This window comes from Staurois parvus, unplaced genomic scaffold (genome assembly GCF_062004578.1).
Source record: "Staurois parvus isolate SC_StPar_1 unplaced genomic scaffold, SC_StPar_1.0 ptg000549l, whole genome shotgun sequence".
Lineage (NCBI taxonomy): Eukaryota > Metazoa > Chordata > Amphibia > Anura > Ranidae > Staurois > Staurois parvus.
Genome location: NW_028318345.1, coordinates 7,162,503 through 7,186,219, shown reverse-complemented (window position 1 = coordinate 7,186,219; position 23,717 = coordinate 7,162,503). Strand labels below are relative to the sequence as shown.

The window sequence follows — 23,717 nt, the reverse complement described above, 5'->3', positions numbered from 1 at the left end:
GCAGAGGTAGCCTCCAGCACTTGGTAGGAATCTTGGCTATGACTGGTAACAGATGTTCTGACATGTTCCTTATAATTTTAAATTATATTAAGATGCAATTTAGCGCTGAGGAGAGAGATATGTGTTTTTGTGCAATTACAGCATAATGGATCTGAATCTGTCCATGATCTGAAGGGAGAGGAGGCCATGAATCACTGGAGATGTGACCCCAATTGACAACTGAATTGGTTCTAGTCTCATTTTAATGGCCTAGTGGCACCCTGATCTATTCACATTTGAGATATCACCTCTTACTGGACACAGGGAAAGATCTGTGCCTGTTTATTAGACCATCCTCAATACAGTGCATTGTGTTACATATGCCACAGGGTAGTCTACCTGGATCAGATTTTACCCTGTAGACAAACCAGTCTTCACCCTATCCTCGCAAAATCTCAGTGATCATATGACAAGTATCTAATGACACCCTAATGTCTTTAAAATTATGTACAGTAAAGGTTTATAAACCTTTATAATACACACATACCAATATCGTTCTTCATTTCCCTCCTCCATGATTGTTTACAAAAAAGCTATTTGAATCTACTATGTTTTATTTATCTAGCTCTCTTTACAATAAAAAGATGCTACTAGTAAATTGTGAAATATTCTGTAACAGCACATTTGTTTGTAAGTAATAGATATAACCAGTTCTATTATATGTATTGCAATTTGTTTGTTTGAGCATTTATAATATACTGTATGATATATTATTACTGGCCAACCAATGCAGTTGACTTTTCTTAAACAGAGTGACAAATGGTGGAAAAACAACACTTACCAATGAACTTCTGAAAGTTCTTTCTAACTGCAGCAAAATCAGCCAGGATGACTACTTCAAGGTATTCATTTGACAGATGTGATGTACTGAAAATGTTTTTAAAGTGTTAAAAATGTTCGGTTTTTACATTTCTACTCAGTATAGAAATATCAGTATTCAGCGCAGATAGGTGAGATATAGTAACTCATAGGTAAGTTTCATGTAGAACCCAAAAATGCCAAATCATGGATAGCATTTAGGAAACAGCATATTTTAGGAGACAGGTCAGTGTAAACCTACCATAGCTATAACTGGACTATGAATGAGCCACTATTAGATTTTAAAGCTAAAATTGCTGCTTGGATATCAGGCAGCTAGGATTTAAAGAAGAATTCTAGGAATTTATTAACTTTGCAAAACGTCAGACACACTACAAGTTAAGTCCAAATAGGTGCATGACTTATCCCTATTACTTAAATGTGACAGTTTTATTGTACTCCAGGAGGATACACTCTGGCTGTGAGAGAAGAACACAGAGCAGCTATGCCTGCCTCTCCCATCTGCTGCCCATTCACAGGAGCCTTTGTATTTTTTGAATGAGGTCATATAATAGAAAGGCTTCTTTGAATGGGCAGAAGGAGGGAAGGGGTGGGCATAGCAGTTCCAGGGACTCTGTTCTTGAAGGAACTGAGACCACAGTGAGCAGCATCGAGCTCCCAGAGGTTATTTTCCTGGAGCACAATAAACTTGTCAGATGTGAATAAATTTAGCAGCAGGCACTTCATTACACTTAACCTGGCTATACATTATACAATTTTCTTATTAATTTTCCTTTAGATTTACCTTCAACTACAGTATGTAGTGCAAGGGCCTGGCTGATTGCATACAAATTGAAAGTGTTGAGGTTTGACCTCATATTATATGGTTTTGGTAAATCTAAAAGAAAATTGTACTAGAAAAGTGTATAATGTATGACCAGCCTTAACTCATGGTATACCTGCAGTTTTTTTACAAAGTAGCTGAATTCCTAGTATTCAGCTTTGATGTATGATTGATGCAGCTGATATGAAATCCTTGTATTTGCGTACCTCTACAATTGTCTCCTGTAAAATATGGGTGCTGAGCGCCTGGAAAAGACACTCAGAAGTGATTGTAAGGCCTAAACTTAGTGTTAGATGGAGTTTATTTTTTCCTGTGTCCCATTGGGGATATTTCCCTTCCTATTTCCTTCCCAGAAACTAATCAAGAACTAAGAAGAAATCTCCAAAATAAGGGGAAATCCTCCTCTTATATACCTGTCACTGGAATTGGTCTCCCATTAGAAGATATATCATTACTTTTTTTTGGTAACAGTAATATTTTGGATTTCCCATCACTTTCTCCTTCTGTGACAGTGGTCACCAGTATAAATAGAGAGAGTAAATGTACCTAACCTGGACAAGAATTAAAAATTGACAGAGGTTCTAATCCTGAGGTTACCATAGAGCTGCTATACAGCACAGCGTAGCGGATGAGTGTAGAGTGGCTACAGTAGCGTTCTCTCTCGCCACTTATGCCCACTCTATTCTCTACTCCTGTCAGCATGTATTCATGCAATAAACTTCACTGACTCCCAGTTATGGCCTTCCCTCTCCCTATCTGAGTTCTGTATAGGGGATTCCAAGAGGCTGCTACCAAGTTAATTTAAGTACCTGCACCATTTGCATGTAAAAATAAATTAAATTATTTCTTAATAATTGCATTATATTATGTTTTATATCTGTCTGGAGGTCAGCTTTACTTAACCACTTTGTAATCGCGCTATAGCCGAATGACAGCTACAGCACGGTTACCCAGTTCTGAGAGGGCGTCATATGATGTCCTCTCAGAATGCATCCTCCCGCGCACCTCCAGGGGCGTGCACCCAGTGTTCTCCGTGATCTCTGTGTCCTATGGACACAGCTGATCACGTGATGAGGTAAAAGGCCAATCACAGCAGCCTTTTACCACGTGATCAGCTGTGTCCAATGACACAGCCGATCATGGAGTAAATACAGTTGCCGGTTTTCGCCAGGATTGTCCTCACGCTGAGTGAGGAAAGTACTGCTGATAACCAGCAGCTGTCACAGAGGAGATCGGCACTGAGGATCAGTGCCCTGCAGTGCCTCCCACCAATGCCACCCACCATCAGTGCCCCCCATGAGTGCTGCAAAGCAGTTGCGCCCATCAGTGCCGCCCATCAGTTCCCAGCAATGCCGCCAGTCAGGGTTGTCAGTCAGTGCTGCCAGTCAGGGCTGTCAGTCAGTGCTGCTCGTCAGTGTTGTCCATCAGTGCCTATCAGTGCACATCAGTGCCGACTATCAGTGCGTCTATCAGTGCCCATCATTGCTGTATATCAGTGCAGCATCATCAGTGCCTCCTCATCAATGCCCAACAGTGCCGCCTCATCAGTGCAGCCTATCAGTGCCCATCAGCGTTGCCTATCTGTGCCACCTCATCAGTGCTGCCTATCAGTGCAGCCTTATCAACCTGTTTGCAAAATATTATAATAGAAACAAAGAAAAACTTTTTTTCTTTCAAATTTTTTGCTATATTTTTGTTTATAGTGCAAAAAATAAAACACCCAGTGGCGATTAAATACCACCAAAAGAAAGCTCTATTTTTGTGAAAAAAAAATGATAAAAATGTCATATGGGTACAATGTTGCATGACTGCGCAATTGTCATTCAAAGTGCGACAGAGCTGAAAGTTGGCCTGGGCACGAAGGGGGTATAAGTGCCCAGTAGGCAAGTGGGTAATGACAAAATTGAAAATGTGGTTGACCCATAAATGTACTACATAAGTTGCCCTTACTTCACATACAAAGAAAAGCACTCTGCGTATAAGACCAATGAGCCCTGCTTGTGCACAATTGAATGTTGCTTCTAGTGTTCTTAAGAAATATATACTTAAAAATCTGAATGTTTTTCTTAAGGATAAAGATCTCTCTTACCATTGTCAAAAATCTTCCCATGCAAGTATAGAAGATAAATAGAAACTTACAGGATCATTTGATACAGGCAGATCATGTGTCAAAACTATACTATGGATTCCTTACAGTTTAAAAAATAGTTGTTTTAAAAATGAGAACACTAGTGTTTGCAGTGCCCTCACTATATAGTATGTTTACTATAGCTTCACATTACCAATTCCTTTAAAGCGTAACTCCACCTTTCTTGAGACAAAAACAATACGCTCTGGGTGATCTACAGTGCCTTGAAAAAGTATTCATACCCCTTGAAATTTTCCACATTTTGTCATGTTACAACCAAAAACGTAAATGTAATTTATTGGGATTTTATGTGATAGGTCAACACAAAGTGGCACATAATTGTGCAGTGGAAGAAAATGGTCAATTGTTTACAAATAAATATCTGAAAAGTGTGACATGCATTTGTATTCAGCCCCCCCACCATGGCAACTCATAACACTGATCTAGAGCCAACTGGGTCCTGTGCTCATAGCACCCTGAGTGCATAGATACCTCACTCACTGCTCACGAGATTGCAAATCATTTCAAAAACAAGATTGACGCAATTCGTAGGGGCATCGCCACTGCACAGACACCCATCCCACTTAGCATACCTTATACTAAACCTCCCTCAACACTTTCCTCTTTTGACCTTGCTACTACCGAAGAGGTCACTAAGGTTTTCTCAGAAGCCTGTCTCACTACCTGCCCCCTGGATCCTGTCCCCTCACAACTACTACGTTCACCCTCTTCTTTCATCCTATGCTCCCTCACTCACATCTTTAATCTCTCCCTCTCTACTGGTGCCTTCCCCTCCCCTCTAAAGCATGCACACATCACTCCCATACTTAAAAAGCCCTCCCTGGACCCCACCAACCTGAACAACTTAAGTCCCATCTCCCTGCTGCCATTTACCTCTAAACTCTTAGAGCGCTTAGTCTACAATCACCTGAGCTCCTACCTCACTGACAACAACCTTCTTGACCCTTTACAGTCTGGCTTTTGCTCACTACACTCCACTGAAACTGCCCTACTAAAACTTACTAATGATCTACTAACAGCTAAAACCAATGGCCACTACTCTGTACTCTTACAACTTGAGATCTCTGCTGCTTTTGATACGGTTGACCATCCCCTCCTCCTCAAAAAACTCCACTCTCTTGGTCTCAGAGACTCTGCTCTCTCCTGGTTCTCCTCCTACCTATCACTTTTAGGCATTCTCTGAAAACCTCTTCATGGAGGCCTATCCTGCCCTCAGCTAATAATGGAATCTTCTACTCTTCCAACCAGTCCATCCCCCACAGTTACTACCTTTTGTACCACTAGCCCCTCCCTCCTAGATTGTAAGCTCCAAGGAGCAGGGCCCTCCTATCCCTCTTGTATTGAACTGTATTGTTGCTGTATTGTCTCCCGTTATATTGTAAAGCGCTGAGCAAACTGTTGGCGCTATATAAATCCTGTATAATAATAATAGATGACATGCCATGGCACAGCAGATCCTACATATCATTTGTCTAATAAAATATGAGAAGTCATTTTACAAATATGAATGGCTGTTTGGGATTATACTGACATGTCATAGCAAAATTGTGCCAGCATACCAGTTGCTTGTTTTTGTTACACGAATATGGCATCGTTTCTGCTTTTGTTTTCAGAAACTGCGAAATGCCAATTATTGCTATTTTCTTTTTTAATGCAGTCTGATGCAGAAGTTGCAACAAATGAAAGAGGATTTAAGCGATATGATGGTAAGCACTTAATATGACTTAATTATGTGTAAAGTTTATTATTGTGTATTTGTATTGTGTTAGGGCAGATCTGCTTATAGGCAAACAGCTAAATGCACAAATAAAAGACTAACAAGGGAGCTGTTTTACCTGCCAAAGTATTTGTATTTCTCTCCATCCAGTCCTGAGATTAACGCTGGCATACAGGAAGGCCAAGAGGATGACTGTTGAAAAGATACAGTGATGTCCTTTCTCTATCTTCCCATCTCCAGTCTGATGATTAAGGAGCAGTAAGAGACTGAGGAGATCACCTCGCATGCTCACTCTACTCTTTACTCCTGTCGCCATGTTTGCATGCAGCACACCTCGTTTGCCATCCCTCCCTCTCCCAGTCTAAGTTCTACTGCATAGGGGATTACAAGACGCTGCTACTAAGTCAAATTCATATTCTGACACTAGTTGGAAGTTAGATATACTAAAAGGCAAAATTGAAAAGACGTTATGACCAGATTTAGTGATGGGTGTGAAATTTAGATGATTTCTTCCTTTAATTTGCTGTAAGGTAAACTTACAAGGGAAAAAAACCTGGGAGAAATGTGATACTTCCCACGGTAAGCATGGGAGTCATTTGTTGAGAGACTGCCCAATAGCAGCACATTGATATATGTGTGTTGCAAATGAGGTGGCTACTACAAATCAGCCATGTATCCCTAGCCTACGTCAGTCCATAAGGTATAGTATATAGTTAAAAGAAAATGTGTGTAATAGTGTAAGAATACAGAATGAACTGAAATGTCAAAGCTTAATGTGAACTATGAACACATCTCTCAGGTCATCGCATTTCCTAAATGTCTTGGTAAGAACATAAAGGTCCTTCAGTCTATGGTAACCTGTTGCCATTATTTCTACTATACATATTTTGCTCAGTTTGCCATCTCAATATAGATATTTTGATGGAACTGTAATCATATTGTAAATATGAATTACCTGAATGACAGCTGTATTATATTTCCTTTAAATAACACTACTATTTCCCAAAGTATCCCAAGTTAAAGGATTAATCCCATAAAAACTGACTGAGTGATGTGTAGTGGATTATTGAAAGATAAGAGCTACTCTCTGTTGTAAGTTCATCTTGGTGTCCAACTCTGTCCTTGTAAGCAAGCCCACTGGGGCGTATAGGAAGTGGTTTTTTTTGGGTGGAGAAAGTATGTATGCAGCCTTCTTATGGACTATGAAATAAAGCAGCAAGATAAATTCCCAATGAAGTGTGACTCTTATATTTCAATATTGCCTATTAGAGCAGAGATAAGCTGCAAGGAGCCAGCAGCCAAATGGTCCATCAATATCAGGAGGTAAAGGTTTGGAGCAGCACGGTGTATCTGGCTAATGTTTAATGGGTTGTTTTCAGTGGCAGTTTTAACACTTTAATCCAAGAATGTATTGATGAATGTTTGATCTTTTATGCAAATACTGCTTTATTGTATGTCTTGTTGTATACAATCATTGGCTCATTAATGTGTATATATATATGTCTTCTAGAACTTGAGGCCTTGGAAATGGAAAAAATGATGGAAACTGTTCAGTCGTGGATATCTCAGCATAACAATTGTGCCTCCTCAGAAGATAAATTAAATATAGTGCAAAAAAGATGTGAAGACACAGTGCACTTTTTAGTTGTTGAAGGTTTCCTCCTGTACCACTATGAGTAAGTCTGAAATAGTCTGGTGTTAAAAAACATTCCGGAAATCTCTGTTTTGATACACTTATCAAACTTTGGTGACAAAATATATGCTTCTTTTTGTAGCAGGCAGTCAGGGGCAGGTACTGCTCATACTATTTTTCTTTTAATGATAAAGATTTTATTGTATTTTAGAAGGATTCTTTTATGTTTTGCTAGTCAACAGCCAACTTCAGACAAAACTTTTATTTTGGACATTGTGATATGGTTAGCACCACTGTTTTTATTGCTTTTATATCTTTTTATAGCTTATTTTTTTTGTGAGAGCTGTGAAAATGTAGAATAGACTCCCTCAAGAGTTGGTTCTGGTCAGCTCAGTGGATTGCTTTAAAAAAGGCCTGGATTCTTTCTTAGATACACACAAAATAACTGGTTACTAACATTTATAGGTAAAGTTGATCCAGGGAATATCCAATTGCCTCACGAGGGATCAGGAAGGAATTTTGTTTTCCCTGCAGGAGCAAATTGGATCATGCTTTGCTGGCTTTTTTTGCCTTCCTGTGGATCAACTGTGGGTATTGGATTATAACATTTTTTTTTTAATGGTTGAACTGGATGGACTTTTGTCTTTTTTTCAGCCAGACTATGTAACTATATCTCTACCTTCAGGTGACTGGAGGTCAGAGGAACAGGAAGTGATGACAAACCTCTGCTAACAGAAACAGAAGGAAATCGTATCTTTCATAAATAGGGTTAAGGTGGCACCTTTCTGCGTTTTTTTTTTTTTTTTCAGTGTCACAACGATAGAAAAATTGAGGGGAAATTGCCCTGCTGGTGTCACAGACAGGTGATAAATAATAAAGCAAGGGGAAATCTACTCCCCTACTACTGCTAGTGAGGACACAGACAACATTTGTATTTCAATGGTTTTTATTAAGTTTTAAACAATAGAAAACATAGACAAAAGCACGCCCACGCAGCGGCTAGCAATGGCAAAGTGTTATAAACACCAACAATGAATCATGACCGAGGACAGGTGTACACCACCTCACAAAAAAACAGACAAAAACAAAGGAGAAAAAGGAAAAGAAGAGAGGGAGATAAGACAAAGACAGAATCAGGGGTTCGGGAATGCCAGGACCAATCATCAGCATAGGCCCAAGCTGGCCGGGGGGATCATGGGAAAAGCATATGCCAGCCATGGCTCAAATACTTTCTGAAATTTACATTGGGAGTCATTGCGGATACTGGACATCTGTTCATTGAGTATCAGAGCGGTCATACGATCCTGCACCCCCTTTAGGGGACAGAAGCACTCTTCCAGGCCTGAGCAATTGTTCTGGTTGCCCACTAAGTACAAATAGGAGGCCAACTTTTGCTGGTGGGCCAACAATGGAGTAGGGCATACCGGGCCTCCCTGCTTATAGAAAGGTGGAACAAGGTATAAAGAAGGCCAAATACACGAGACCAAAAACTAATGAATTTTGGGCATGACCACCATATATGTAACACATCCCCACAATCCCGAAAGTGACGGCCACTATAGGATGGCTTCGTACGGGCAATACGGGCTGGGGTCCAATACCAACGAAACAGTACCTTGTACGCTGCCTCCATCGTGGCCGTATTAAAGGGATATTTAGCTATAAAAGACCAGGCCCTATTCCAGTTCTCCAAATCCACGACCACCACCAGATCCCGCTCCCATTGGACAACATACAAAAGTGAAGTATGCGCCGGACGCCTATTCAGGGATGCACAAAGGATAGAGATAAGACCTGGAGCACCGGGGCTCTGTTGACAGATCTGCTTACACAGACAACATTTGAAACTTATCAGTGGTATTAACCCTACATCCTTGTGTCAAGCACAGGCTTTTACAGTTCAAACACATGCATTGAAACGCTTTGAATGCATCTCAGATGGGACATGCTTTATTCAGAGAAACACAATGCAAAACAGGTCTAACGCAGCTTCAGAGCTGTCATCCCTGCTGGGTACCTTGAGGTAAATGGGAATCTACTGACCTACATTTGACATGTGTTCCAAATGCATAAAGATAGACATCACATGTATACGCTAGTCCTTTCACACTGTTAAGCCCTGTTGTAAAAATAAGCAATTGAACCCACCCCCCATCCCTCATCCTTAACCTAGCACAGAGGTCTGGAGGGGGTTCTACACATGCCGCAACCGCAGAGCCTTGCTGCACAGCCATGGCAAAAATGATACCCCTTGTCACATTTGGCGGCAGTACCGCAGTCAAACGCGACCCATTAAAGTCAATAGGGTTGCACTGCAACTGCAGGAAATGCATGTGTTTGCATTTTGGGATCTTCAGGGTTAAAACAGTCACTGGAGAGGTGACATATCGCTTCCCAGCTGCTTGTCAATTGCCCGCAATCATAGTCAGTGAGCCAATGAGGCAAGAGAAGGGGTGGGGCTTAGCAACGTCCTGTTTCTGAATGGACACAGAGCAGCAGCTTGGGAGCAAGCCTTCTTGGAAGCCCCATAGAAAGCTGCTTGCCCTGGGAGCACTCGGCAGGAGGAAAGGGACAGGAGGAGCTCTGGCAGGGGACCCAAGAGGAGCAGGATTGGGGCTGCTCTGTACAGAACCATTGCACAAAGCAGGTAAATATAATATGTTTATTATTTTAAAAAAAATAGAAAAATGTCTTTAATATCACTTTAATGTGCTAATCATTCAGTGCAATAACCCATGGAAACCACAAGAAATGACCTTGTACTGGTCTGACATCAGCAAACTGAATTGTAATTTGTTCTACACTTTAAAGTGTATATAAATCCTAACAATGAACTTTACCTATCTGCCTTAAGTGCAAAGATCTGTTAATGCAGCCAAAATTCTAGTTAGCTTACATGTTTCTGTGCACTTTGCAGTGTACAGTATATATCCAGCAGCATTATCAACCCTGCACCAATTCACCTATGTACACATCTTTCCCCCACCATGTTATGGAGCTTAGGAAAGTCCTTTCCTAGGGTGACAACATTGTTCCTTTATAAATACAGTACAGTGAGTGGGCACTGTTATCCTAGGATAGGGAGCTTGTTATTAGCAAGATAACCAACTGAAAAAAGAATATAAAGCCTGGAAAAAATAAAACTTATGCAGCCACCATGTGTAGCTGCAATATACTGTATTAATTTTGTTGTTTTTGGGTTATTATACAGTTTAATAATTATGTTGAACTGATATTAAGATACAAAGATCTATTAAAAAATACATTCACTTCATGTCAGTTTTTGAGTGCGTATGATTTCTTATGCCTTACAGATTTTATAATACTTAAAGAGCATCTAAACCCAAGAGCAAATTATAGTGTTTAAGTTTACATGTCTTTAGATGTGAGGGCTGCATTCATTTCCTCTTGTCAAGCTTTTTTTCCTTTATTTTAACTTGGTAAACCTGCCGTTAACACACTCCCTATGCTCAGGTAGCACCCATACTTTGCAGTGTTGCCACGTTAAGAATGGGAATGTGTTAGGACTACATAACCCTTTCTCTTTCATAACAGAGGGAACACAAAGAAAGTTTAACAACATTTGATTAAATTATTTAAGCATGGCTATAGAATAGATGTTGTATTTAGAAATGATTACATGATTTCTTTGTTGTTTATGTTTGTACAATAATAGAGTAACTCTTACAGGTCATTGGACAATGTATTTGATAGAAGATATTTTCTAACTGTTCCCTTTGAAGAATGTAAAAGGCGAAGGAGGTATGTGGAGCATAAGTAGTTATATATAATTATGTTTCTGCCCAAGTTTACATCAAAGTAGTCCCACCAGATGTGGTGGGACTGTGTTGGGTGGCTATTCTGGAGCAGTTCTGCTGCATGACAAGTCAAAATGTCTTATCCCCTGTGTGCCTGGTTCACATCACTGCATTTCGATGGCGTGTCGGCAGTGTACACTGAAAAAATGTACTGCATGTACTCAACGCAGCCTGAGGCACCGCCTCGCACTGCTTGGCGTCCAGTTGAACTGGACGCCAGTTTATTAAATGTCTGTGTGGCTTTTCAGTAAAGTTTGTTTTAAAAAAAAGGAGGGGGGGGGCACATTGCAAAAAACGCATCAGCTGGTGTGAGTGGACCTGACATTGGAAGCGATCTGATGCTGAACTCTGTGGAATGTACAAATCTTCCCTTGCAGTGGTGGTTACTTCTATAGGATCAAGTAAAGCAGTTTTACTTACCTGATACTCCACTCCTGCAGGCTCTTCTGCACAGCAAAAGTAGTTCCTGCAGCCAGATCGAGAATATTAGAGAGTCTTATGCGCTGCCAGGAAATACTACCTAACCTAAAAGGTGCAAGCAACAAAAAGTGTCCCACCACTCAACTGGCCAATTTTCCAAATGTAGAGTGCTGCGCTATGAGTTAACAAGTGCCAACAGTAAACTAAATATTGCACCCATCTAAAACCAATACATAAAACATTTCGATAGAAAAATATTAAATGTTTATAAACACCCGGCAGAGCCTAACGCCAAAGGCTACAAACAAATACACTACCAGTGTGTTAATAAAGTCACTAAACTGTGTTCAAACTGAAGAAATGTGTAAATAAAGTCATGAGGATGAATCAATAAAATAAACAGCCAGCTGACCTGCTCGTCTCAGCCGTGAAAATAAATCACAGTGAATAATAAACCAGTGTAAATGATGAGTGCAATCAATAAACTGTGATCAGAATGGAAAAATAAAATATACATTCATAAGGATTAAACAGTTCAGTAAACACCAGGTCAACCTGCTAGTCTCAGCTGTGTGATCAAATAAAAATAAAGTGCTTAACATGAACAATGTTTATTTTATGTATTGGTATTTCACATATGATGTTGTTGCTCTTCAATAATATGGTATCCACCGGAAAGACTAGTCATTTATCATCTTTAGCCAGTACTTGGCGCTATAAAATGTGCCCTTACTCTCCTGCTTCCGTATCCCTGAAGAAGTCACATGATACAGGACGCAATGCGTCAGAAGAGTGGTGATGCCATTTCGGGTGCGACGATGATCGCGCCATCTTTGTTTACCCCATGTGTTATGCCTTATGAGGGTTCTTAGCCATGGATCTCTAGGTGAATGCGTTTTTATCATTTATGTTTTTTTATGGAATAAAATAGCTTTCACTGTGAAAGGCTCCTCTCTTTATATTTGAGCACATCCCCGAGTTGGATACTGCCCAGAGGAGCAATCCGCCAGCCCCATTATATTGAGGAGGTGATGCCAACGGACCTTGCTATACAGAGGATTGTGGATTGGGATTGAGCGCTTGTTTGACCAATTGGTCAATCCGTGGAGGTGAGCGTGCACACCTGGTGGTGGGGACACAGCAGTGTATTATGTGAAGGATCTTCTATCACTTATATTTTATTGATTGCTGAGTGGGACTTTTCACTGTCACATAAGACTGTCATTGTTTATTGACCACTATGCTATATTGTTCATTCTGTTCACGTTAAGCACTTTATTTTTATTTGATCACACGACTGAGACTAGCAGGTTGGCCTGGTGTGTACTGTACTGTTTTATCCTTATGAATGTATATTTTATTTTTCCATTCTGATCACAGTTTATTGATTGCACTCACCATTTACACTGGTTGATTATTCATTGTGATTTATTTTCACGGCAGAGACTAGCAGGTCAGCCATGTCCTGCAGCCAGTTTTTCCCTATGCTTGGGCAGTCAGATGCCCGTGTTGTCAAAAAGACAGCCATGAGGATGCTGAGGAGCAGTCTACTACCAGGGCATAGGAGAGCACCCTTTTTTATTTTAAACGATACAGCGGTGTGTTGCTTACAAAATACAGTTTAAAGAACAGATGGTATAACCTCAAATTATCCAGATAAAATGAAACACAAAAAAGCTCCCAAGAAAAAGAAAAGGCAGCAAAGTGGTTGATTGTCCAAAGAGCTAGCAATCAGAATTAAAGTACAGTTTTCTAACTGACCCTTATCTCTCCCTATGCAATTTGTCAACTTTCCCTCCAGGTTCCAAATCACTGACACTATAGCTGCTTTGTTCACACTTTTATAGTGAGTGGGCTAACATATCAAAAGGTCCCCTTATTTGACCTTTTAAGCTTGGTGGCCATAATTCAGTGCATTATGGTTTTGAGAAAAATTCTCATGGGCAGATCTGCATAAAATTTCTCCAGGATTGCAAATTTGAGACTCATAGTGAGTGGCAAACCCAAACCTCATCGCTGGTTGTAGCTAGAGGAGTGAGCCTCCAAGCTGGGTTTGAACAGTGTCAGTAACTATAAAGGACAATATAACTGCTGGAGACCCTATAAATTTAAAAGAAGCTAGTAGGTGACTACCAGAGTCTTGTTACCGAGATGCAACTTTTGGGTGGATGAACATTTTATTTGTGCCACAATCATTAATATAAAATACAGAGATGCAGTGCTATAGAAAATATACTGTTATACACAATTTTGTAGATAATGCTGATAAAACAATCCCTAAATTTTAAAGAGACACTGTCTCCTTGCTCTAGCAAGGCAAATTGACAGCATCTCTGATAAAGGGCCCTCCAACCCCCTTTTACTGACCTAGCCTGCGCTCCCTTGCTTCAACTTCTGAATCTGCAGTTTTGTTGACTTGGGGTAGCAATGATGTCACTTTTTTGGCCATTTGACAGTGCTTGGTCTAGAAATTGGCTGCTCGGGCTAAGAACTGTCATAGGGTAGCAGGTCATTTGCTTTCTTTGCAGAGACTCAGTCAATTTGCCCTAAATATGCAGCGCTTGTAAAATCGACAATATGTATCAGCATATAAATTAGTATGTGGTGCACAATCAAAAGTCCATGTGATGGTCAAGATATGAAATATGGTATTGAGGATTTCTTCCCAACCACTTCTGGTGATAAATAAATAAATTGTGCACTCACCAGATGCACAAAGTAATTGCGCATTTGAGAAAACAATATCTCACTGGGTCAGCTGGAGTGCCTTGAAGAGGGCTTCTCCCATCTGATATGGATTCCTCCCTGGGTACCTCCTGGATGATAGCAGCTTCCCTCTCCTCTGCACAGAACTCTGCAGATGGTTGGACTCATAAAGAGTTCAAAAAAGGAGGAGGCCACATAGCGTGATACTGCTTCAAAATTTAATTTTCCCGTCAAGGTATATAGTAGGTAACAAAAAAAACCACACTGACCATGTGTAGGCAAGATGGCTGCCTGATGTGTAGGCAAGATAGGAGAAGCCCTCTTCAAGGTGCTCCAGCTAACCCAGTGAGATATTGTTTTCTCAAATGCGCAATTACTTTGTGCATCTGGTGAATGCGCAATTTATTTATCACCAGACGTGGTTGGGAAGAAATCCTCAATACCATATTTCATATCTTGACCATCACATGGACATTTGATTGTGCACCACATACTAATTTATATGCTGATACATATTGTCGATTTTACAAGCGCTGCACCTTTATTTTCATTTTAGCTTCGCAGAGGTTGTATTGGTACCTTTTTGGTGTCCCAGCTGCTTTAATATATAGCGCTCACTTTATTCTTTCCATTTAATTTGCCCTAAATGGCTTCGGTGACAGTGTCATTTTAAGGAGGTTGGTAAAAATGTTGGAGGTCTTTGTCTATGTTCTAACTGACACAAATATGTTTTTCTCACTAATCATAAATGTAAATGTGTTAAGATTCATATCATAGCTTTCTTCTTCCTTACACAGTTCACGGGTTTATCAGCCTCCCGATCCTCCAGGATATTTTGATGGTTATGTGTGGCCTATGTACATAAAGCACAAGAAAGAAATGGACAAAGTTCAAAGGGATATAGGTACAAAGTAGTTTAGTTGTTTTAAGAGACAGGTGGTACAATGTCATTCACCTATGTGTAAAAAAAATGTTTTAAAGTGCATGCACAGCCAAAGTTTGTAGTTTAGGATAGTGTGTTATATTTTCTTCAGGCTTATATTTCTGATTGTGTCCTTGATAGGGAGATATGCCCTCTCTATTTGTAGTAACCAGGACTAAATGAGGGAAAATCAAAACATTAGAATAGATGTAAAGTCTTCCGATGGGGACACTTGTTGCAGTGACAGCTGTAGGAGGGGCTATCCCTGTCTTTAAGAAGACTTCTTCCCACTTCCTGATGTATATATGGGCAGAGGCAGCTCTAGGCTTTGTGAGGCCTTAGGCAAAACTTAGACATGAGGCCCCGTTTGTATGATCAGCGAGCTGTTGATAATAAAAATTATTTTTTGAAATAGCATTAAATTAAATATTAAAACATACCTATTTAATGTGAAACCTGTGCTTTCTTTTTCTGCAGAGATGCATCATCCTGGGTCCAACTTGGGATAAACGGTGTGTGGGGGGCAGCAGGGCAAGGCACATTACATGGGACAGAGTACAGGGCACATAGCATGGACAGGGCACATTAAATGGGACAGAGCACAAGGCACATTACATGGGACAGGGCACATTACATGGGACAGGACACAGGGCACAATACATGGGACAGGACACAGGGCACAATACATGGGACAGAGCACATTACATGGGACAGAGCACACGGAACATTACATAGGACAGAGCACATAGCATGGGACAGGGCACTTTACATGGGACGGGGCACATTGTATAGGATAGACTGTTGGGCACAGTGTGGGGGACACAGCTGGGCACACTACTGTACTGGCTTCCATCTTCTTCTACCCGCTTCAGAGGCGGCTTTCAACAGTCCTCCAGTGGCGCAACCTTCCCCCGCTGGCCCTCCTTCCCTTCTCCTATCCTGTCCATCCCAGATGATGTCACATACAAGCACCTGGGATGGATAGGAGGGGCTGGCTATGAACAGCACCCTACAGGCAATAGTATGCCAGCTGCTTCCTTGCACGTGTCTCCATGTGATCTCCCTGTCAGCTGCCTGTAGATTGCCGCGGAACTTGGTTTGCGAAACACCATGCTAGGAAAATTAGGCAGCCACGAGGCCCACCCCGTGAGCGCAAGGCCTTCAGCAACCACCTAATTTGCCTAATTAAGCAACCGCCTCTGTATATGGAGCAGGGAGTGTAAGGAAAAAGTCCTGACAGCAGTTTTACAGACTCCCTAATCCAAAATGAAAAGCAAGTTTTGGCTTTACGTACAGTTAAATCTTTCGTTTCCGTTATGCTAGAATACGTCCTCCCTCCATGGACCATTGCCTATAGCTCATTTCCAGAATCTGTTGACTTTATTCTGAGAGCAATAGCAATGAGCTTTTATTTAGAGAGGCATGGAATGCTATGTAAATACAGATTTTAATAATTCTGCAGCACAAAACACACAGAACTAACTTTACTACACTACTGAATCTGAATTTCACCTTCTCACTTTTCACATATTGTGAATCTTAGAAAAAATGTGGCAGATTTAGCAGCATCATTTATTGTGCTCTGTTATTTTTCTGTATTAGTTTTTATAGATGGTACCAAGCCTCAAGAAGAGATTCTATGTTTTGTTTACAATGATATAACAAAAGCTGGTGAGTCAACATTGTTAACATGTTCCTCTTTTCAACTGTGTTTTGACAGTTTGCTCGTCATTTTGGCATAGTTCAGTCTCTCTCTTTCTCATATACTGTGTATATATATATATATATATATATATATATATATATATATACCGTATTTTTCACTCCATAAGACGCACCTGACCATAAGACGCACCTAGGTTTTAGAGTCGAAAAACAAGAAAAAAAAATATTCTGAACCAATGGACTGCAGACATAGTACAGGAGATGACCAGAGACTGCGGACACAGTACAGGAGATGACCAGAGACTGCGGACACAGTACAGGAGATGACCAGAGACTGCGGACATACTACAGGAGATGACCAGAGACTGCAGACATAGTACAGATGACCAGAGACTGCGGACATAGTACAGGAGATGACCAGAGACTGCAGATATAGTACAGATGACCAAAGACTGCAGACATAGTACAGGAGATGACCAGAAACTGTGGACATAGTACAGGAGATGACCAGAGACTGCGGACACAGTACAGGAGATGACCAGAGACTGCGGACACAGTACAGGAGATGACCAGAGACTGCGGACACAGTACAGGAGATGACCAGAGACTGCGGACACAGTACAGGAGATGACCAGAGACTGCGGACACAGTACAGGAGATGACCAGAGACTGCGGACACAGTACAGGAGATGACCAGAGACTGCGGACACAGTACAGGAGATGACCAGAGACTGCAGACATAGTACAGGAGATGACCAGAGACTGCTGACGTAGTACAGGAGATGACCAGAGACTGCAGACACAGTACAGGGGATGACCAGAGACTGCGGACACAGTACAGGAGATGACCAGAGACTGCGGACACAGTACAGGAGATGACCAGAGACTGCGGACACAGTACAGGAGATGACCAGAGACTGCGGACATAGTACAGGGAAAATACCAGGGACACAGTACAGATGACCAGAGACTGCAGACAGTGCAGGGAATAACCAGAGACTGCAGACAGTGCAGGGGATGACCAGAGACTGCAGACAGTGCAGGGGATGACCAGAGACTGCAGACAGTGCAGGGGATGACCAGAGACTGCAGACAGTGCAGGGGATGACCAGAGACTGCAGACAGTGCAGGGGATGACCAGAGACTGCAGACAGTGCAGAGGATGACCAGAGACTGCAGACAGTGCAGGGAATGACCAGAGACTGCTGACCTTTGGGGAGGGAGGGGGAGCAGGTACCTGAATTTGACACATTCGTGGAGTTGTCCTTCCCTCTTCTTCCCGCACCGGCTTCTGTGACAGCCGGGTGCTCACTGCGCATGCGCGAGAAGCACTGCGCTTTGTGAATGGCCCGGCGCCTTCTGGGACCTGTCATGTGTCCCAGAAGACACCGGACCATTCACAAAGTGCAGCACATGCGCAGTGGGCACCCGGCTGTCACAGAAGCCAGCATGGGAAGACTGTACAGCGCTGGAGCGGGGAACAGGCAAGGCCCTGCAGGAGAGAAGAGCTGAGCGGCCGGCCCGGTATTCTGATATGGTGGCGGCAGAAATACCGGACCGGCTGCTTTATATTCACTCCATAAGATGCACTGACATTTTCCCCCCTTTTTTTGGGGGAAAAAAGTGCGTCTTATGGAGCGAAAAATACGGTACATTGTATAGTGCGTGTATAAAAAAACAAAATGGAAACACTACATGATCTGCAGGTGTGAAAGTGACAACATGTTTCATGTTGAAATTGGAAGTGATCTAACATTCTTTTGCTTCTCCTGTGTGATGAGACACCTAGATAACAAATGGGAAGCTTCACTTTTGTCATTCACTGCGTGCTTCAAAGAGGGTAAATTGTTGGTTTCTGCTTAGTTAGTGCCTCTGAGACTGAAGTTGCCAATTTCGAAAGGTTTTGCAACGGTTTTGGAAGTCTGTGGACAAAATTGTATAGCTATATAGAAACCATCTCCTCTTAATTCTAACAGCAGGTACTGCTTACACACCAAGTTCCAAATTCTGAGTGTAGTGATGGTCATGGGGGTTATGGTTGCAGAACAAATTCCTGTGGGGCTGGTGTGCCTCCACTGGAAAATTTCCCACTCTATAACTGTTTTGGGGACAACCCAAAATGTGGTATTTTCTTCTACATTTAATTTTGATGATAATGGTAAACAGGACAAGTAGATACGGTAAATCTCCCTAACGTGCACAGACAGCAATAAAACCTGACAAGTGTCCTATTCCCTCTCCACTGTATTCAAAATTGAGCTGATCCCCTGCTGATCGGAATAGAAGGCGCCTGTGTGAAAGGGTCCTTAGTGTGGAACAGCATACATATAGCAAAACATCATCTGCAAAGGCAGCTGATTAACCTGTCCTATGCAGGCTCTTGCTATATGATTTTTTTGGCATATAGAATGGCCAAGAAAATTTCCAGGGTAATAACAAAGAGCAGAGGGGGAAACATCTTCTTCTTTTTATTGATCCACTAATTTAATCCACCGGATTACACAGTTCATGTATGCTGTCCCACACTAAGGGCCCTTTCACACAGGCGCCTTCTATTCTGATCAGCTCACAGGTCAGAGCAGAGCAGGAGGATGACAGGTCTGTGGTTCTGTAGAGTGGACATGGACAGACCCCTCTCTGTTCTATGGGTGGGGGGAGTAAACAGATTCCACTGTCCGTTTACACCAAGCTGCCTCCGACTGGGTGTGACGAATGTGGTGCCTGACCCCACTCTCAGCTGCACCCTGCACAAAGATTTTCCAGCTTGCGGTACCACAACAGACTGAGAGCAATGGTCACTGGGTTAAGTTACCTAAGAATATAACCCTTTAAACTCCAAACTGCCACCAGATAGCTTTGGGCCTATCAAACCTTCACAATATTAGCAAGAATAGTTCATGGTTTCATCACTTTGAAGTTCCCTGGGCCTGCACAAACCATTGGAAGCATAAACACTTGTGTTTGTCATGAGTCGTACACATTTATTTTCATTGAATACAATCCAACCCCTCCATTAAATGCCATTTAGTTTAGCTACTAGTTAGTAGATGTAGATATGCTCACCTCATGCAGATTAGTTCACTGAATATATCTCTCATGGTTTGTAGATTAAATTTCATGGATTTTAAAAAGAAACACTATCATTGTGTTCCAATAGCAGCAGCCAGGTTAGTTCATAAATGTATCGCTTGACATAACAAGTATATGATTTTTGCTACCAGCTCACCCTCAATATCAGCAATATGTTTTTTGCATCCGGTACAGAAAAGACTGACAGCAACCACAAATAAATATATCAGTACAGAGTTTCATTTAAAGGAAAATATACCTTACCTGTGTTAGTAATGTAGAGTTTCCAGTAGCTACTATTTTAGATTGGCATAAAACAACAGTGCTTTGAAAAACTTAAGCCTGCCATACACGGATCGAAATTCAGCAGGGACCAACCGAATTTCGATCCATGTATGGGCAGGAAAGTTTACAGAAGTCGATCCACCAAACAACGTCTGCACAATCACCCTATGAAATTTTCCCTGCTCGATCAGCACCACTGGCTTTAGCTTGCAAATCTGATCAGTATATTCTGATGGCGGGGAAGTCTCCCCGCTGTTTGAATACAATAGCTCAGCAATTGTAACCACTTGTAGTGCTGCTCAAGGTTCTCTGCTGGTAAAATAAATTTGTAAAAAGGGTGCAGACTTTCTTATCCTTGATCCACTAAGCAGTAAATCACGGGGAAATGAGAGACACCACACATCGATAGCTCAACTGGTGGAGAGGAATGTGAATGGCCGCAGCTTCTAGCTCCTTTTGATCCTTGCCCTTGATGCATGTCATCGGTGGCTAGGTGAAATGTATCAAGAGCAAGGCTCAGGAGGAGCTCAGGGCTGAGGCCGTTCACATTACCCTCCACCTGTTAAAGTGGAGTTCCACCCAAAAGTGGAAGCTCCGCTTTTCTGAATCCTCCCTTCCTCCTCTGGTTGTGACAGGTACCCACTCCCACTTCCTCCCCGCCGCAGCCCTCTGGGACACTTCCAAGATGTTCCATTTGACCCGCTGGTTTATTGAAAAAAAAAATTATTCATCGATGAGCTGACTTAGTCTTTGGGATATGACACCAAGCATAGAGTATGTTCAGTATATTGATTACTTTTCTGAAGTTACTTGACTTGATATCCTCACAAGTCATGACATGTCATTGCTAACTTTGTTAACTAATTTATTTAATATTTTTATGTATTTTATGCAGCTCAGCAACTTATATCTTAGTAAAGAGATGGAAGATGCAAATTTGAACAACGGCACACAGAAGAGAATGTTTAACATAGTACAGTATTATCAGATGTTAGTTGTACTCACAACAGAATATAACAATATTGCAAGCTAATCGATTTACCAGTGTAATATTTTTCTTTGACTGCAACACTTATACATATTTACCATAAATGGCTTCTGTGTTAACCGCTTGACCACTGGGCTATAGCCAAATGATGGCTACAGCGCGGTCTTCTAGTTCTGGGAGGACATCATGTAACATCCTCCGGAAATGTGCCTTTTGCGCACACCCTGGGGTGCACACCTGACGAGCTCTGTGATCGCTGTGTCTGTTGGACACAACCGATCACATGACATGATCAAGGGCCAATAACAACGCCCTTTTACCACATGATCAACTGTGTCCAATGACACAGCTGATCTACCGGTCATTGGCTGCACATTCCTCATGCTGTCACAGAGTGAGGAAAGAGGAGAGCCTGTAGTCGGCAAGTGTAGTTAAAAAATCAGAGGCAGTCCAGTGAAGCCCCCTGCCCCAACAGTGTCCATCAGCAGTCCCAACAGTGTTCATCAGTGCTGCCAGTCAGTGTTCATCAGTGCTGCCAGTCAGTGTCCATCAGTGCTGCCAGTCAGTGTCCATAAATGCCACCAGTCAGTGATAATCAGTGCTGCCAGTCAGTACCCATCAGTGTTGCCAGTCAGTGCTGCCCATCAGTGACCTTCAGTGCTGCCTATTAGTGCTGCCTATCAGTGCTCATCAGTGCAGCATATCAGTGCAGCGTCATCAGTGCCTCCTTGTCAGTTTTCATCAGTGCAGCCTATCAGTGCCCATCAGTGCAGCCTCATCAGTGCCACCTCATTAGTACCCATCAGTGCAGCCTATAGCTGCCCATCAGTGCTGAATATCCGTGCCCAACAGTGCAGCCTCATCAGCGCACATCAGTGAAGTAGAAAAAGTACCTGTTTGCTAAATTTTATAATAGAAACTAAGAAAAAAACTTTTTTTTATAAATGTTTGGGTTTTTTTTGTTTGTTTAGCAAAAAATAAAAACCCCAGTGGTGATCAAATACCACCAAAAGAAAGCTCTATCTGTCACAAAAAATGATAGTAATTTCATATGGGTACAGTGTTGCATGACCACGTAATAGTCATTCAAAGTGTGACAGCACTGAAAGCTGAAAATTAGCCTTGGCAGAAAGGTGGGAGAAAGTGCCCGGTAGGCAAGTGGTAAACATTTCATATTTTCAATTCATTATATCCACTTTATTAAAATGCTAGCACATATTTTGTATTAGGTTGCCTTAAACCATATATATTTCATTATGGCAGAGCACACAATACATGCTTTACCAGGTATTGCAAATATGTACTATTTAAATACATGTATACGGGACACAGGTCACAGTGCTACCACCATTGGTAGTAAGATGATGTATAACTGAAATTCCAACTTAACAATTCCACATACAATTCATAGAATTCAACAGGAACAGGAGCCATTGATATTAGGTATATATTTGAATGGGGAATATCATACCGAATAAATCAAGGTCATACATGGTTACCCTAGCACATACGAAAGGAGACAAAGCAGTCTCTTGCCTCATGGGTGATAAAGGTATGCAGTGTTTGGTACGCCTGGATTCGAAATATAATTCTGAATAATATTCTGTCAGTTTCTAGAATACCACCTGCTTGTATTGAAAGTTATTAATATTAGTATGAAACTATAGTTGTGACTTGGTCATAAACATGGTGACTTCCCAGCACCCATCCCTTAAAATGGAAGATTGGTCAATTGTTCTTGGGCGTCACCCCTTTGATATCACAGAAAAGGGACTGACAGGATCTGTTAAGGAAGCTCTTGTTTTAACATCAACCAAGGAACATCTTAACGGACTTGAGAGACATGAAAACGTTTTTGCTTGGACAATTGGACTCTGCTAAAACCAGGACTTTGCAAGTATTCTCCATTTTCATCTCCTTTTATTTCTCTGTTGCATTATTGTTCTTTTTTATGTTTTTGTAACATCTTTTCTGTAAATAAAATTGCACCATTGTAAATTGTAAATTGCACCATTTGACTTTTTCATTAATAAACCCTATTTTGAAAAAATTGTTAAAACTATCTGTAAGGCTTTTAATGCAAAGTAGAAAAGCTACAATTTCTGGGGAAATTGTGCAAAGTGTTCTTGCCTCCACTCTGCTGCCTGCTTACACACCTGGATTCCTATGGCAACTCACTCTACAGCAAGGGCAGAGAAGAGCGCTTAAAAACAAACTGCTCCAACTTGCTCACTTCACTGGCGGTTGCCATATTCAAACGGTTGTAGTTTAAAAATTATAAATCCTTCACTGAAGAGCTTTATATTGTGAGAATCACAAGACCCAGACCTACATTTTGATGCAAATTTGAGGTGGCGAGAGTGGAGTTTCAATGAATGTCAATGGGTGGCGTGAGTTGCAAACAAATGGTCATATTGTGAATAACTATCAGGGCTATGGCTTAGCCGTGGACATTTTTAGAGGCAGCAGGGATAGCTGAACGTTTTGATATAAGATTTGTGTAGGTGGGCTTGAAAATGAGGGAGTGATGGCAGTTTAGAAATCATGTCCTGATTTTTCAGCTCACAATCTAGCTTTTGTCAGCTCCCACTTTAGTTTTGAACATTCCGTCATTCATTCCTATGGGACCAATTTCACCACAAAAACGCCGATGTTTCGTGAACC

At 41.5% G+C, this 23,717-nt stretch overlaps 1 protein-coding gene across 4 annotated transcripts in view; it reads left to right on the top strand.

Moving 5' to 3' along the window:
• Positions 1-23,058, top strand: part of NMRK1 (nicotinamide riboside kinase 1) — a 42,836-nt gene extending 19,778 nt beyond the window's left edge. For all 4 annotated transcript variants that reach the window (XM_089691087.1, XM_089691084.1, XM_089691085.1 and 1 more), the window contains 7 exons: positions 791-881; positions 5,488-5,536; positions 7,058-7,223; positions 10,871-10,942; positions 14,922-15,028; positions 16,649-16,717; positions 20,961-23,058. In XM_089691087.1, coding sequence (XP_089547213.1) covers positions 791-881; positions 5,488-5,536; positions 7,058-7,223; positions 10,871-10,942; positions 14,922-15,028; positions 16,649-16,717; positions 20,961-20,980 — 574 coding nt within the window. In that variant the 3' untranslated portion in view covers positions 20,981-23,058. The remainder of the gene's footprint in view (positions 1-790; positions 882-5,487; positions 5,537-7,057; positions 7,224-10,870; positions 10,943-14,921; positions 15,029-16,648; positions 16,718-20,960) is intronic.
• Positions 23,059-23,717: the final 659 nt, after the last annotated feature.